The sequence below is a fragment of the Haemaphysalis longicornis genome, unplaced genomic scaffold (assembly GCF_048455015.1).
Source record: "Haemaphysalis longicornis isolate Haplotype H1 unplaced genomic scaffold, Haemaphysalis longicornis Haplotype H1 scaffold_10, whole genome shotgun sequence".
NCBI classification, from domain to species: domain Eukaryota; kingdom Metazoa; phylum Arthropoda; class Arachnida; order Ixodida; family Ixodidae; genus Haemaphysalis; species Haemaphysalis longicornis.
The window spans coordinates 47,141,550-47,158,498 of NW_027526204.1; the positions used below are offsets into that span (position 1 = coordinate 47,141,550).

Consider the following 16,949-nt stretch of genomic DNA (forward strand, 5'->3'; position numbering starts at 1 on the left):
GGCTCTTCGTGCTTTGAAAGCTTTTTGAGGCATAGCTTTCTCTGTACAGCTGTCCGTGGTGCCGATGGCAGACCGGCGAGTGAGTTACAGGCGCCGTGTGCCCAGGCCAGCAGGCGGCGAGTATCATCGAGAAGCAGGGGGTGGGGAATACGAACGGCGCGCATCCGAATCAGCTGTGTTTCTCACAGCAAGCTGATACTGCAATATCTCCGAGCTAGCAATATAAAGCGTTCGTGCATGAAACATGAAACAACAAATCTGCTTGGCGTTCTCCACCCACCCTCCGTGCCAGGCGCGCAGTGAATAGCATTGTAGCTTGTAAGCCGACCTGGTAGGCATCTCCCGGGAATACGGCGCCAACCTGTGGACCCTTTGTCCGTCTGTAGCAGCGAGGCCCCGGGGCTCCAGCAAATCAAAACCGAGGCAGCAAAAAGAAAATTGTGGGTGAGGGTATGCATGCTCTGCACCCGCCATAGGCATAAGAAGCGAGCTTCGGATTTGTTATGAGCTTTTTTTTCCTCCACGCTCTGGTACGGTAGTGGGCAGCAGGGATATATGATTGCATTAGATATACGACAATGCACAAGACACGGCTGCCAAAGGGCGCTTGTTTCTAACAGTTACGGCTCCAGCAGTGTCCTTGTTTGCGAGTGCTTTGACAGCTCTCAGCAGTGCGACACCATGCTTTGCTTCGATGCGAAAGTGCGTCCACATCCTCCAGTTGTTCCAAACTGGCTCATGGATTGGTTGCTCTGTGTTTCTGTGGACGTGGCCTTTGTGCCCAGCGTACAAACGTCCTTGAGTACTGAAGCCTTAGTCGTCAGCGTGATAGATGGAGCATCGCCACTATTCGGGTAGGGAGGCCTCATATCAAAATTTTTATAAGCTCCTCGGAGATATTTGTTGCGCGTTCACGGAAACAAACTGCCTGACCATACTTCTTTATTTTGCCAGGGCTCTTGTCACGCTATGGCTGTGTCGCTTTAAATGAGGTGGTCATAAATAATGCCTTGTATTGAACGGATTGGGCTGAGGTAGTGCCAGGGCAATAAACAAGCGAAATGGATGTCAACGTTGTAGCGGTGGCGAATTTCCTACTGTGAATGCAAAACTGTTAACGGTGATCCGTTACGCTGCCTTCCTTCCTCTCACGTTGGTACAGTAGCATTAGTGCTCAATGCTGTAAATTTAATTGAAATCATTCAAGCAAGCATTTCGAATGCGTGTACATATGCGAAAGCTCTGTGTGACATGCCTGTGAGTTATCCACAGCCTACTAAACACGCTGGCATGACGGTACGCAAAGCAGATCGCAAGATAGCACGCGACAGACTGTGCAACGAAACGGAAAAAGCAGACATCAGCGTAATAGCTGCTTCAGCTCGCGTCGCGCAGGAACAGACGGTTAAAACATGCGAACATGCAAATATCAAAATGAGTAGCGCGTTCCCGCTACTCATTATGCAAAAAGGGGCAGTGTGACACTCCCCCTTTTTAAAGCGAAAGCTTTCTTAGCGTAACTGATGGCGTTCTGTGAAAAAAAACTAATACATCACCATATAAACCGGTTTCTCTGCCGAAACGCTCTGACAGCATCTCTGGACACACGGCGCGTGCGTGAAAGCGGGGACCGCAAATAGCCTTCCTATCTCTCTCTCTAAAACCGGGGTTCCATTGTATCAAAAAGGTTACTTGAAAATCGCGAAAAAAAAATAGTTCTAAATAAGGCTTCACACGCGTCGACCCTGAAGACGGAGTGCAATGGTATATATTTATCTCATAAGCCATTTATTCGTGCACATTTAGCTCATTCGTACATGCGTTACCTGTGCGCGAGAAATTGTCTCATATGTTCTTTGCTCGCTTGTGATTTGGGAGTTCCTATGTTTGGCGATCGGTTGGATGCACTTTCAGCGAAATTTGGACACACTTTTAGCTTTCGATCTTTTCTCTACGTTCGTTAGGAAGAGATTTTAAATGTTTGCAGTAGAAGGGTAGTTGTTCTGCCCGGGATATGTAACCAAGCTGCTACCACCTCCAAAATCGGTGACAAGTGGCCCATTTTGCATACTTTTGCAGTTTTCAACGCTTATGATAACGTCATATTCATGCTGCGTTCCTCGATAGCTCGATAGGGCGCCTGAGGAAGTTTTTACTTTGAGGAATTAAAGGAATGGAATTGAACTGCATGTCCATTCCAGGAATGGGAGTGGGCTAAATTCTGTAATTCCGAGGAATTGAAAGAAATGGAACCACGACAAGTTCTAATTCCTCGGAATGGAATTGCAATGAAATGGGGATGCCCATTCCGCAACACTGGTGCGTGCGTGTGTGCGCCTGAGCGCACGCGTTTGCGCGCATGCGTGCGTGTGCGCCTGCGTGCCTGTGTGTGTTTTCCGCACGCGCGCACACGCACACGCTCGCATGCACGCACAGACACGCATGCAAACACGCACACGCATGCATGCACGCACACACATGGACGCACGCACGCAGGCACTCACACCCACACGCACGCATGCACGCACACAAGCGCGAGTGAACGCACACACCGACGATTTGTAACAGCACCTAGAACCCGCACCACCACTTCGCTTTAGCTCCAGCTTATCTGTTTCTTATTCAACGTGCACGTAACGCGCGTAGGAATAAAACAATGCGACTTATATAGAACCCAGGCTCATACAACGACGAGGCGAAGCACACACGGAGTGCTCAACACGTTGCCTACTCCAGAGACGGCAGGAACTTTTCCGCGGTGCTTGAAGCTTCTCCGCAATACTCACAATATAAACCCTCCAGGAACCTAGGGCCCCATAATACTCAAGCTATATTTTATGTAATGGTAGTTTTCACTCCCAGGATCACATGATAACAAAAACATCGCAGAACGTTTCGAAACTTATGAATAATCATGCTGACAATTAAGATCGCCGCCCTTAGAGTTACGCTCGTTGCTGAGCGCTTAGTGGCCGATGGCTGAACGAGGCGCGAGCCGGAAAGCTGGGGATTTAGAAGGGAATGGAATGATCGTGTATGCCCACTCTTTACTGATGGGGTCATTTCGTCGTGCCCCGTCTTTATTATGAATCTGTGCTCTGCAATACCCACGCGTCATTGTGCGATTTACACTGTGCTGTTGAGCCCAGGGACGTGACTTCGATTCCCGGCCGCGGGTGCCGCTTTTCTAATGAAGGCGAAACGCACGTTAAATATCCCCAGGTGGTCAAAATTGATTCCCAGCCCACCACTACGGCGCGCCTCACTGCCTATGTGGAGTGGGCGCGTTAAACCCTATAATTATTTAATCTATCAATCAACCATCGAATTACACTTTCTAAGAACTGGAAGAAAGGAATATGTCGGGCTTAGAGTAATTGGAAGAAATTTTACCTTGCACGGTAGGCGAAATACATTGCCGTTAAGTATGTAAAACAACGGCGCCCTACGCTGCTGATGGCTTTACCTGCAGTGTCCAACCCCATGGGAGAACGCCTCTGTGAAAAAATGTGAAATCATTGTCATTGATTTGGGTAGTATGAGTGGTATAAATAATAAAAAAAAATGTGTTCTTTCAATAACCTCCGAACATCAGTGGTAAATAATATTGTTTTCCTTTCGTTTTCTCTAACCACAGATCCTGCATGTAGCCACAAGAGAGCTCAAGCATTGTTCATACAGTCTGTGTACAATAACTGCTCGTTTAAATCATATTACTGCCAAGGCGGTTGGAGCGCCTTTTTAACCGGACAATGCTTGAAGGAACACAATTCCTCGTATATTGGTGAAATGGGATATTACAGCTTCAACGCTTCGGGAAGAGACAACCAATATCTAAATACAACGGGTGATCCACCATACTGTTATAATAACACGGAGATCTGGACATCGCTTCTGAATGCTATTAGCGCGAAAGAAACTACCACGACAGCTGACGGTCTCAGTTCGTCGGAGAGTGCGATAAATGAACAAGCTTAGCAAATATTAATAGTAACAGACTGTAGCACAACAACGTTTTTTTTATTGGCCCCAATTTGACAGGTAACCGCCAATATCTTAAGTATATGTAGCGAAGACCATTTTAGGCTAGAAAAAAACTTTTATGCTCCATGTTTCCTTCAACCACAGCCGCCGGTATTCCTTATGGCCTGTACTTCTCGGTGTAAATATTCAATTGTGGGCATGAGAAAACCATCAAATTTGTTTTTTTTTTTTGCCTTTAGGGTGTCAAAACTTGTATTCCCACAAATGTGTCGCAATCTCGTATGGTATAAAATAAATATTCTGTACACTATAATCAATATTATTCGGCGATTACCTTGATAAACAAATAAAAGATTTGTCGGCATTAAGAAAAAACGTGGATGGAGTTCCACTGAACGTGAAAGCAAGCTTATGTGCGTAGCAGTGATTCGCCAGTGTTTCCCTTGTGTTATTGTTGTGAGTAACTTGTGTTAATCATCTGTACATTTCTGCTTTGCTTTTCTTTCCGTGTGTGTTCCTTTTTTGTGTCACTGAACTTTGTGCTCAATGTTGCTGGGAGTTCTCGTTCTAGTAGTCCGAGGGCCCCGCATCTTTATTCAGGGTTGCGAATGTTGCGACCGTCTTTAAAGGGGCAATGCAGGCAAAACACAAGTTTGGTTCATTCGATAGATTGCCTCGTTAGAATCATACTGAAACCACTTTTAACGCACACGTAACTCAAATACGATTTCTAATTATAAAAAAAGGGAATGGCCATGCGACCCACTAGCTTATTTCCCGCAACGGAACCTATGATGTCTTACGCGCCAGCTCTGCGATTGGCTGAGGCTGACAAAAGCAAACGCAAATTAGGCGAGGCTTGCAGACTTGGTGAACGAGTTATTTGCGCCTAAATGTAATGCATATTCATTGTACGGCTATAAGAATGGTGGGATAAAAGAAGAAAGTTCGAAAATACACGTGAACATAGAAGTACTGACGCGCACTGCTGTTGGTACTTGTCGCACTATGCTTCTTTTAGCTGCACAGAAGCCCGTCGCTTTGGAGTTGTCTTACAAAACACTGGCCGATTTGCGTAGGCGACATTGTCTTAGCGTCTTTGTTTGTATAATACCCGATATTTCACGAAACGATTACTTTCTACCGTAGCAAAAAACAAGCCAGGAGAAAATAGAGTCAAAAACAAAGCAACCGCGGACAATGGTGTGCTGCTGACTGGGAGGACTGACAATAAGAAAGGCTGCAGAGCATAATTACGGACTGGAATTTGTTTGAATACCCGCCCTCATCACATCAGGGCAGACCTCACCAAAACACATAATTTGTCGTTAAAATGAAAATTTAACCTAAACTGATTAATTTGTCAGTAAATACAGCATCATTTCCTGCCGCACAAGCGCTGGAGTACTATAAAGCACGATTTAAAAAAAAATTGTATTTCGTCTTAATAGCCTCTTTAAACAAAGAACACCCCGCACGGGTTACCTACGGTATTCATGGTGACTGCGAGTGGCGACAACCACCCCAAGCCACCTCACATGAGCTCTTACTAAAGGTGGCCATGTCTAAAGCGGGTGGAAGAAGCATCGAACGGTGGCCCTCACAGCCCTGGCCAAGGACATGCCAATGGGTTCTTAGGCTGCCTACCAGAGAGGGAGCTCTGGGAACTCACTGTTTACCAGCGTGACGGCATGCACTACCCGCTCTTTGCTCTTTATCATTTTTGGACGTTTTCTTGTTTTTTACAGCATGATCTCGCCCCGAAAAGTTCCCAATTGACACCGTGTTCAAACCTGTACCAACACCACTTTCAAATGATCTGGAAACATTCCCCGCCTCCTTATCGAGAAAACAGCTAACAGAAACACAAGTTTTCAGAAAGTCGTTTTTTATGGCTAAGTGCATACAATGCATCATTGGCAAAAAAAGGCAAGCACACATCAGCCGATGTTCTTGTATACGCCATCCACAAGCTAGTCTATGGTCCTTCGCGAACGAACCAACATTGACGGCTTTGATAACAGAGTTATCCCACACAACGCATAAATAATCCCAAGGTGTGTTTTATAATGTGGACCTCATGAATTAAGACGAAACTGATATCTCGGGTGAGTGCGTGACCAAGGGGCCGTCACAGACGCATGCATCAAAATAAGACGAGAAGGAAAAGAAATCACAACTAAACCTCTCATACGAAGGTTCCATAAAAACCTGCCATGAAAAACGAACATTACAGTGTAAAAGGGCTTCAATAAACATAATTATTATAAGAATACCTTGCAACCCGATCAACCAACCGGGAATTGGAGAACTAAACAATTCATACTGTAGTCACAATCATTCGCCACATTAAAAAAAGCTTATAACCACACTAAGAATTGCTGAAAACGTCAAGTTTGTAGAGGCTGGAAAAAGGTTCGCCCTTTTTTCTTCTCGGAAAGGTATGCAAAGGCGGATCTCGTGGGAGCAGAGCGGCACCTCGAATCGGCGGGACACTGTACTGCCAAGCGGGCTTTCTCCCATCCCTGCTCCCGCTGGGCTGCCTTCGGCTGTCCTTGTAGCCACATCACTGACAGAGTCCGCGGTTGGACTACAACAGAGAGCACTGTAACCAGCACTGCATCTTCCAGACTTTCGTTACTCGCCCCCAATACTCTTGTGGCGCAGTTCGGATCGACACCGGCTGGATACGCCAACTTTCGCACCTCCGCGTTCTGTGCATTTGCTCCTTTGGCGGCCCCAGTACCACTCGTCTGGAAGCGCACCCAAAAAAGAGGCCGATCTGCTGGTTACTGCGCGAGAAGGGGACGGACGTGACGCCACCGCTACTGGCGCCGCAGGTGGCGTGGGATCGGCGCCCCTTCCCCGAGCTACAGACCACCCGTCTCACCGAATAACGGCTCCACAAAGAAAGAAACAATACAAACAAAGGCACATGTTCTTTCACATTCTTTGAGAACTCAAATTGCGTAAAAAAAAGCATATTTCAACCGCATTATGGAACCCCTAATGAAATTTCGTATGACAAATGCAAAATGACTAATAAATACACAACACTAATACGTCCTAAAATAGAGTACGCTTCAGCCATTTGGGAGCCTCATCAAGCATATCTAATAACTGATTTGGAAGCCGTGCAAATCATGCGGCGGGCTTCATTTATTCGGATTATTTACGTCACACCAGTGTAACAGCATAAGAAAATCGCGACGGGCTTGAAGCCTTCTTCCATCGTCGTAGCGTATATTCTTTAACAATCTTTCACAAACTTTGCTATCATGCGTGTCTTCATAATGATTTTATGAGTGAACCTTTACCTATCTTCCCGACTAGTGATCATCAACACAAGGTCAAATGCATCACGTGTCGTTCACGCACATTTGCTCAATCATTCATAACTCGAACCGCGATGGAATGGAATAATCTGCCATCACACATTGTCATCAAAACAAATGTCTCGAAATTTAAGATGCTCTAAACAGAAACATCCAGACGTAACGCCATTTCACAGCCCCATCGGTACATTTGTGTTCCTTTTTATTGCTTATCTTGTTTTCTGCACACTAGTAAACGTGCGTGTGACGTATTATCAATTTTGACAGGGTGCTCCCAGGACTACTTTTTTGTCTTCTCTTCGAACGTTATTTTTGTTACGCGATGCACCGTCTTTTTTTTTTGCCCTTTTCGTTCCTCTGTTTTGTTTTAATGAAATTTTTATTCATCGTTTCACCATTGTGTTTGCATGTAAGCCCTATGTAATACCATCCGCTGGAGGTTCTTTGGATTATTTTGAAATAAATAAATTAATTAATTAATTAACATCTACCAGGTATGCTATGCCTTCGGGAGACGCACCTAAGTCTACGCAGATTTTCTCAGGCAGTAGACTGTATTTAAACAAACACACAGATGGCCGTGCTCACTCTTATGTGACGAGGGGTAAAATTAAACATGAAAAAATTGCTGTCCTGTCGCAATCTTATTACCCTTGAACTAGTCGCCGTCAAGGAAATGCTTTTCGCCACCCTTATAACACTGTACTTTAGGTACAGTGCCTCTACAAAAGGGACCAAGAAAGTGTCTTTAAACTTAATCCTCGAAAGGTACATGTGTTCTTCTCTCAGGCTGCTTGGCATGCGACTCGAATCAGATGACACGCTGAATTTATAGGCAATCTCGCTTCAAAAAGCACCTAAACTCTTTACCACAAGCCTTCATGAAAACCTAAAATTCATTGCATATATCGAGCAAGCAAATAAAAACGATTAAAAACATTATTTTAAAACAACTGTCACATCGGTTCGATTGTGCTGATCAATACGGTCACACACACATTTTAGTTGCAACAGTATTGTCAGGAGTAGAATATGGGAGTTCTTTCCATGAGTTTGCATCCGGAGCTGCGTTGGAAATGCTGGACTGAATTCTACATCAGAGCGTGGGCCTTGTGTCTGAAGCTTTGCCTACAAGCCCCATTCAACATCCCCATGTCGAGTGCGACCAACAGTGTCTACAACAGCCGCACGCTTACCCACTTCACCTTTGTGCTAATAACATTGCTTCTTAACCAATCCACCACACAATTTTGCGGTAATTGACACGTTGTACTTTCATTTATATTGCTTACGCACATCGATCTCTGGGACAATGCGAATTCAAAGAGGAGAGACGTGTCCCATATGGGCTGCGTGAAAATTTTCCAAATTGCGGGCTAATTTGCACTCAAACCTTTTATCCTTTTACCAGATACACCCCACTATTGTACCAGGTATGACGAATTTCCGGACAGCATGTTTACGCGCGTAAGTGGATTTTGTCTAAATTATGGTCTAATACTTGATAGGCACGCCAGGATAGCCCTTGCTGTCGAAGCTGCAGGCCCGGTGCCCGCACCCATTATGGCAGATCCATCGAGCTTTGGAGATGGCGTTCTAGCCGCCTCAGACACAAACCCAAGCCGGCACCCTAACAACGACATGGAACACGATATCTGGCAGTAAGGTCTACCAGCGTCCCTTAATGAAGGTGGCCAAAACTTTATTGAAGCTGTGTTCCAAAGCTAGACGATGGTGGGAAACAGGCACGTCTACGGTGGTTGTCCCGCCTAAAGCCCTAATGCCAGCAGCCAACTTCACGCCAAAACGTAAGTCGGCCTTCAGTTCTCAACCGCTACCCCATGACGACATAACTCGCCCTGAGCACTCAAGGCGGCCTACGTAATGGGACGCTGAATACGAAATTTCACTCGCACTGCTCAATTCCATCCCTGCCACGTGGCACCAGACTAATTAAAGGCTCCCCATTGATCCAACGAAAAACGCTGCTACAATCCACACCATTCGGCGAGTCTGCCCGCTGTTTAAAGGAGCCATGAAGAGAAAACACAAGTTTGGTTCATTCAAAAGATTGTCTCGTTAGAATCATACTGACACCACTTTTAACGTAAACTTCGCTCAAATAAGCTACATAATTAGGAAAAACGGGAATGGTCATGCGACCCACCAGCTCATTTCCCGCAACAGAACCTGTGATGTCACATGGGCTAAGCCCTGCGATTGGCGGAGGCTGGCAGAAGCAGACGCAAATTAGGTAGAGCTTACAAACTAGACGAACGAGCGATTTGCGCTTAAATTTAGGGCACATTCTTTACAAAGCAATAGGAATGATGGGACAAACAGTGGAAGTTACGAAAGCACATGTAAACATAGAAGTACTGATGCGTTCTGCTGTTAGTACTGCGCACAGCATGCTTTGGTTTAGCTGCACAGCACTACGGGACTTGGGGTTGTCTCAGACGACACTGGCCGATTGACGCAAGCAACGGTGTCTTACGTGACCCCATTTGTCGAGCGAGCACTGTTTCAGGGAACGAATATTTTCTCCCAGAACAAAAACAAGCCAGGTTTAAATGCGGGCAAAAACAAACCAAACGCTTGCCACGGTATGGTGGCGCCATCTAGATTACGGAACGTAAAGAAACGCGGGAACAAACCAACACCGCTATAGGGTGGAGACAACCTTTGAACGGTCCCGTGCCGCCGCAATTGGGCCAACGGGCTCAACGCGTTATTCTTTTCGTTTCCCACGAGACCTAGCAACGCGAAACAGACAATATGATTCAAACTTCTTCAGTAAACCGCGTTGCGGCGATAATTTTAGCGCGGTTTTGACACAATGACTTGCTTTGGCGGCGAGCGAGCAACCGAACATGGCGGCGCCAGCGTTACGTGTCTCTACCCTGTACGGCGGATGCGTGAATGAAGGTACTCTAGGCTGCAGAGCGGTCGGTTCCCGTGATGTCACTTGGGGCCACGAAAACGCACGATTGAGCGGGAAAATCAAAATTTTAACCTAAATTGTTTAATTTCTGAGTGAATAAAGCACCGTTTGTATCCGGACAAGCGCTGGGGGCACCATAAAACACGAAAGCTTTCGGTTAAAACCAACTTGCATTTTCTCTTCATGGCTCCTTTAAGGCAAGTCAAGCAAATTCCCCCAGTTGGCGACACGTGCCGTTTCAGTTGTGCAGGTATTGCTTTTTCTTTGTGTGTGTGCGTGTGGTCCTTCCTGCATTTTTTGTTCCCTGGACCTAGTTATTCTCCCCCTTCTCTACCTTCTCTTTTGGCCTGGAGCTTGCAGATAGGTTACGATAAGGACCTGTTTTGCTGCTGGCGTTTCTAAGAACCTTTCGGTAGGCCGCTCGGCGGGGCAACAAACACCCTCTCACCCTTACTCTCCAAGAATTTCCCGGAAAACCAACCCCCGGCTGACCCCCTCTTACCGACTTCGCGGCTCAAACTACACAAGCTTCTTTCCCCCTTAATATCTATCCCTGCATACTCCCAAACCAGTTTGCTTTCTCTATTGCACTTCCTTCTCTCTTCTCACCCGGGCACCCTATATAAAGCGTGACTGTCAGGCAAGAGGTTGCTCTGACGAAGGCAAGTCTCTTCGCTGAAACGTTGGCAACAATCGTGGCTTCTACCGTGTTCAAAGTTTTCTTTTCTTGTGTTCTCTGTCATCTTCCAAGTTTTATTGCTCTCTCTCTCTCTCTCTCTCTCTCTCTACATATATATATATATATATATATATATATATATATATATATATATATATATATATATATATATATATATATATATATATATATATACGTCAGAAGATGATGCAATGGACCCGGTGAAAATACCGTAGAGCGAATAGACTAACGGGTAACAAACTTTAGTATCAAGTTTGTTTGTTAACCGTCCGTCTGTTCGCTCTACGATATATATATATATATATATATATATATATATATATATACAAAAAGAAATGCCGGCAGTCTACAACGCCAAAGAAGGCATAGGGGAGTGGTTAGACTTTTTTACCGTTATTGACGTTACATTTTATTAATAGTTACGTGAGAAAGAAAGAAAGAAAAACACGCGCCCAGAGTGGGGACCGAACCCACGCCTTTCGATTAGATCTCGAATGCCTTACCAATTCGGCTATCTGGGCGACTGTGTTCTGCTTCACATTCTGGGGTATTTATATTTACTGCAACTGTGTCTCACGCTTGAGGGTGGTAGCCAGCGTCACTCAGACTACACGGGGAGAAGGGGACCTTCTTTTTCAACCCCCGGGGCGTGACGTGAACGTCTACAGCCTGTCATGAGCGGTTAACCAGCGGGAAACCCTCTTATGCTACCTTGGCATCAAGGCTGCCAGACCCGAGGCCCTCGCTGAGCTTTGGCTACCACCCTCAAGCGTGAGACACAGTTGCAGTAAATATAAATACCCCAGAATGTGAAGCAGAACACAGTCGCCCAGATAGCCGAATTGGTAAGGCATTCGAGATCTAATCGAAAGGCGTGGGTTCGGTCCTCACTCTGGGCGCGTGTTTTTCTTTCTTCCTTTCTCACGTAACTATAAAAAAAATGTAACGTCAATAACGGTAAAAAAAGTCTAACCACTCCCCTATGCCTTCTTTGGCGTTGTAGACGGCCGGCATTTCCTTCTGTATTTCCTAACGAGCCCCTCATTTCCAAACTATATATATATATATATATATAGAGAGAGAGAGAGAGAGAGAGAGAGAGAGAGAGAGTAAGAAACCACGGTTAGAGCAGCAGCGGAGGGTTTATTTCGCTGTTTCGACTTCGAGGCAAGTCTTCTACGGGGGAATGATTCATGCGGGAATCATTCCCCTAGAAGGGTTGTCTCAAATTTGAAACGTCGAAAAAAACCCTCTGCTGTTGCTGTTAACCGAGGTTTCTTACTTTATGTTCACCACGCCTTCGGCTCCATCGCCAGCATGTCATGCCAGCATGCCAGCATGTCAAGAAAAAAAGAAAGAAAAACACGCGCCCAGAGTGGGGACCGAACAGAAGCCTTCCTATTAGATCTCGAATGCCTTGCCAATTCGGCTATCTGGGCGACTGTGTTCCCCTTCACTTTCTGGGCTATTTATATTACTAGAAGTGTATCTGACGCTCGGTGGTGGTAGCCAGTGCCACTGTGGGCGCGTGTTTTTCTTTCTTTCATTCTTCCGTATATTAAAAAAAAGTTAACTTCAATAACCGTAGTAAACATAGTAAACAAAAAAGAACCTAACCACACCCCTATGCCTGCTTTGACGTTGTAGACTGCCGATATTTCTATATATATATATATATATATATATATATATATATATATATATATATATATATATATATATATATATATATATATTCACTCCAACGTTCTGAATACTTGGATTGGGAACAGGTGAAAGTAAGGGTTAATGGAGAATACCTCAGTAAACTCAGATTTGCTGATGACGTTGCCTTGCTAAGTAACTCGGGGGAAGAATTGCAAAGCATGCTTTCCGCACTGGGCGAACAGAGTAGAACCGTGGGCCTGAAAATTAATATGCAGAAAACTAAAGTAATGATCAATAACCTCGGGACAGCACAGCGGTTTGAGAGAGGTGGCGAGGCAGTGGAAGTGGTAAGCGAATATATCTACTTCGGCCAAGTTGTGACCCCAGATCCCAACCATGAGGCAGAGATAATTAGAAGGATCAGAATGGGGTGGGGTGCATATGGCTGACATTCTCAGATTATGAATAGCAGCCTACCATTGTCGCTGAAGAAGAAAGTGTATGACAACTGCATCTTACCGGTACTCACCTACGGGGCAGAAACTTGGAGGCTCACTAAGAGGGTTCAACTTAAATTTAGAACGACTCAGCGGGCAATGGAGCGAAAAATGATAGGTGTAACATTAAGGGACAAGAAGAGAGCGGATTGGGTCAGGGAGCAAACTGGTGTTAAAGAGATATTAGTAGAAATTAGGAAGAAGAAATGGACGTGGGCAGGGCATGTAATGCGAAGGCAAGATAACCGCTGGTCATTAAGGGTAACAGAGTGGATCCCTAGAGAAGGCAAGCGTTGCAGGGGGCGGCAGAAAGTTAGATGGGAAGATGAGATCAAGAAGTTTGCGGGGATAAATTGGTCACAGTTGGCACAGGACCGAGGTAATTGGAGAAGAATGGGAGAGGCCTTTGCCCTGCAGTAGGCGTAGATAGGCTGGTGATAATGATATATATATATATATATATATATATATATATATATATATATATATAGGTAACAGATAAGAAAAACTTTGCGGTTGACTTGTTTTGTTATGAAAAAAAGTAGAGGCAGAGACACACGAGAAACACATAAAAATAAGAATAACAGTTTACTGACGTTGCAGGACGAGGACTTCCGTTCTTCAGAGTGTACATATATATATATATATATAAATATATATAGAAAATAAGGGTTGGCAGTCAAGAAAACCTCGGAAAGCAAAGGGGAGGTTGTGGTGGGTCATAGAAAGAGTTGAAGAATTTTTTGAGTCGAAAAGAAAGTGGTGAAAAAATGCCCGCCGGGTGGGATCCGAACCCACGACCTCCAGAATACCGGTCTGGTGCGATAACCACTACGCTACCAGCGGGGCTGTTTCCCCAGCACTTTCTCGGGTATTTATGTTAAGTTATTTTTGTTTCCTGCACTTGAGGGTGTTAGCCAGCGCCACTCGGACTACTCGGGGTGAAGGGGACCTTCTTTTTAACCCCCGGGCCGTGACTCGAGTGTCTACGACATGTCGAGAGTGGTCGACCAGCGTTGAACCCTCTTAAGCTCCCTTTGGCACCAAGACTGCCAGAACAGAGGCCCTCGCTAAGCATGTAGCGAACCAGAAAATGGGAAATGAGGGGCTCCGTAAAATAAGACAGAAAATAAGGGTTGGCAGTCAAGAAAACCTCGGAAAGCAAAGGGGAGGTTGTGGTGGGTCATTGAAAGAGATGAAGAATTTTTTTATTCGAAAAGAAAGTGGTGAAAAAATGCCCGCCGGGTGGGATCCGAACCCACGACCTCCAGAATACCGGTCTGGTGCGATAACCACTACGCTACCAGCGGGGCTGTTTCCCCAGCACTTTCTCGGGTATTTATGTTAAGTTATTTTTGTTTCCTGCACTAGGGGGTGTTAGCCAGCGCCACTCGGACTACTCGGGGTGAAGGGGACCTTCTTTTTAACCCCCGGGCCGTGACTCGAGTGTCTACGACATGTCGAGAGTGGTCGACCAGCGTTGAACCCTCTTAAGCTCCCTTTGGCACCAAGACTGCCAGAACAGAGGCCCTCGCTAAGCATGTAGCGAACCAGAAAATGGGAAATGAGGGGCTCCGTAAAATAAGACAGAAAATAAGGGTTGGCAGTCAAGAAAACCTCGGAAAGCAAAGGGGAGGTTGTGGTGGGTCACTGAAAGAGATGAAGAATTTTTTTATTCGAAAAGTAAGTGGTGAAAAAATGCCCGCCGGGTGGGATCCGAACCCACGACCTCCAGAATACCGGTCTGGTGCGATAACCACTACGCTACCGGCGGGGCTGTTTCCCCAGCACTTTCTCGGGTATTTATGTTAAGTTATTTTTGTTTCCTGCACTTGGGGGTGTTAGCCAGCGCCACTCGGACTACTCGGGGTGAAGGGGACCTTCTTTTTAACCCTCGGGCCGTGACTCGAGTGTCTACGACATGTCGAGAGTGGTCGACCAGCGTTGAACCCTCTTAAGCTCCCTTTGGCACCAAGACTGCCAGAACAGAGGCCCTCGCTAAGCATGTAGCGAATCAGAAAATGGGAAATGAGGGGCTCCGTAAAATAAGACAGAAAATAAGGGTTGGCAGTCAAGAAAACCTCGGAAAGCAAAGGGGAGGTTGTGGTGGGTCATAGAAAGAGATGAAGAATTTTTTTATTCGAAAAGAAAGTGGTGAAAAAATGCCCGCCGGGTGGGATCCGAACCCACGACCTCCAGAATACCGGTCTGGTGCGATAACCACTACGCTACCGGCGGGGCTGTTTCCCCAGCACTTTCTCGGGTATTTATGTTAAGTTATTTTTGTTTCCTGCACTTGGGGGTGTTAGCCAGCGCCACTCGGACTACTCGGGGTGAAGGGGACCTTCTTTTTACCCCCGGGCCGTGACTCGGGTGTCTACGACATGTCGAGAGTGGTCGACCAGCGTTGAACCCTCTTAAGCTACCTTTGGCACCAAGACTGCCAGAACAGAGGCCCTCGCTAAGCATGTAGCGAACCAGAAAATGGGAAATGAGGGGCTCCGTAAAATAAGACAGAAAATAAGGGTTGGCAGTCAAGAAAACCTCGGAAGCAAAGGGGAGGTTGTGGTGGGTCATAGAAAGAGATGAAGAATTTTTTGAGTCGAAAAGAAAGTGGTGAAAAAATGCCCGCCGGGTGGGATCCGAACCCACGACCTCCAGAATACCGATCTGGTGCGTTAACCACTACGCTACCGGCGGGGCTGTTTCCCCAGCACTTTCTCGGGTATTTATGTTAAGTTATTTTTGTTTCCTGCACTTGGGGGTGTTAGCCAGCGCCACTCGGACTACTCGGGGTGAAGGGGACCTTCTTTTGAACCCCCGGGCCGTGACTCGAGTGTCTACGACATGTCGAGAGTGGTCGACCAGCGTTGAACCCTCTTAAGCTCCCTTTGGCACCAAGACTGCCAGAACAGAGGCCCTCGCTAAGCATGTAGCGAATCAGAAAATGGGAAATGAGGGGCTCCGTAAAATAAGACAGAAAATAAGGGTTGGCAGTCAAGAAAACCTCGGAAAGCAAAGGGGAGGTTGTGGTGGGTCATAGAAAGAGATGAAGAATTTTTTTATTCGAAAAGAAAGTGGTGAAAAAATGCCCGCCGGGTGGGATCCGAACCCACGACCTCCAGAATACCGGTCTGGTGCGATAACCACTACGCTACCGGCGGGGCTGTTTCCCCAGCACTTTCTCGGGTATTTATGTTAAGTTATTTTTGTTTCCTGCACTTGGGGGTGTTAGCCAGCGCCACTCGGACTACTCGGGGTGAAGGGGACCTTCTTTTTACCCCCGGGCCGTGACTCGGGTGTCTACGACATGTCGAGAGTGGTCGACCAGCGTTGAACCCTCTTAAGCTACCTTTGGCACCAAGACTGCCAGAACAGAGGCCCTCGCTAAGCATGTAGCGAACCAGAAAATGGGAAATGAGGGGCTCCGTAAAATAAGACAGAAAATAAGGGTTGGCAGTCAAGAAAACCTCGGAAAGCAAAGGGGAGGTTGTGGTGGGTCATAGAAAGAGATGAAGAATTTTTTGAGTCGAAAAGAAAGTGGTGAAAAAATGCCCGCCGGGTGGGATCCGAACCCACGACCTCCAGAATACCGATCTGGTGCGTTAACCACTACGCTACCGGCGGGGCTGTTTCCCCAGCACTTTCTCGGGTATTTATGTTAAGTTATTTTTGTTTCCTGCACTTGGGGGTGTTAGCCAGCGCCACTCGGACTACTCGGGGTGAAGGGGACCTTCTTTTTACCCCCGGGCCGTGACTCGAGTGTCTACGACATGTCGAGAGTCCGAGTCCGAGTGGCGCTGGCTAACACCCCCAAGTGCAGGAAACAAAAATACCTTAAC

At 46.2% G+C, this 16,949-nt stretch overlaps 1 protein-coding gene and 3 non-coding genes across 7 annotated transcripts in view; 1 reads left to right on the forward strand and 3 right to left on the reverse strand.

Moving 5' to 3' along the window:
* LOC144157724 (lipase member H-like) overlaps positions 1–4,807 on the forward strand; it is a 219,323-nt gene extending 214,516 nt beyond the window's left edge. For all 4 annotated transcript variants that reach the window (XM_077688502.1, XM_077688505.1, XM_077688503.1 and 1 more), the window contains one exon: positions 3,638–4,807. In XM_077688502.1, coding sequence (XP_077544628.1) covers positions 3,638–3,978 — 341 coding nt within the window. In that variant the 3' untranslated portion in view covers positions 3,979–4,807. The remainder of the gene's footprint in view (positions 1–3,637) is intronic.
* Positions 4,808–14,808: 10,001 nt separating this feature from the next.
* Trnat-ggu (transfer RNA threonine (anticodon GGU)) lies at positions 14,809–14,881 on the reverse strand. The gene has a single exon. It is a non-coding gene; the product is annotated as a tRNA-Thr (tRNA).
* A 391-nt stretch (positions 14,882–15,272) lies between these two features.
* Positions 15,273–15,345, reverse strand: Trnat-ggu (transfer RNA threonine (anticodon GGU)). The gene has a single exon. It is a non-coding gene; the product is annotated as a tRNA-Thr (tRNA).
* An 853-nt stretch (positions 15,346–16,198) lies between these two features.
* Trnat-ggu (transfer RNA threonine (anticodon GGU)) lies at positions 16,199–16,271 on the reverse strand. The gene has a single exon. It is a non-coding gene; the product is annotated as a tRNA-Thr (tRNA).
* Between the last annotated feature and the right edge of the window lie 678 nt (positions 16,272–16,949).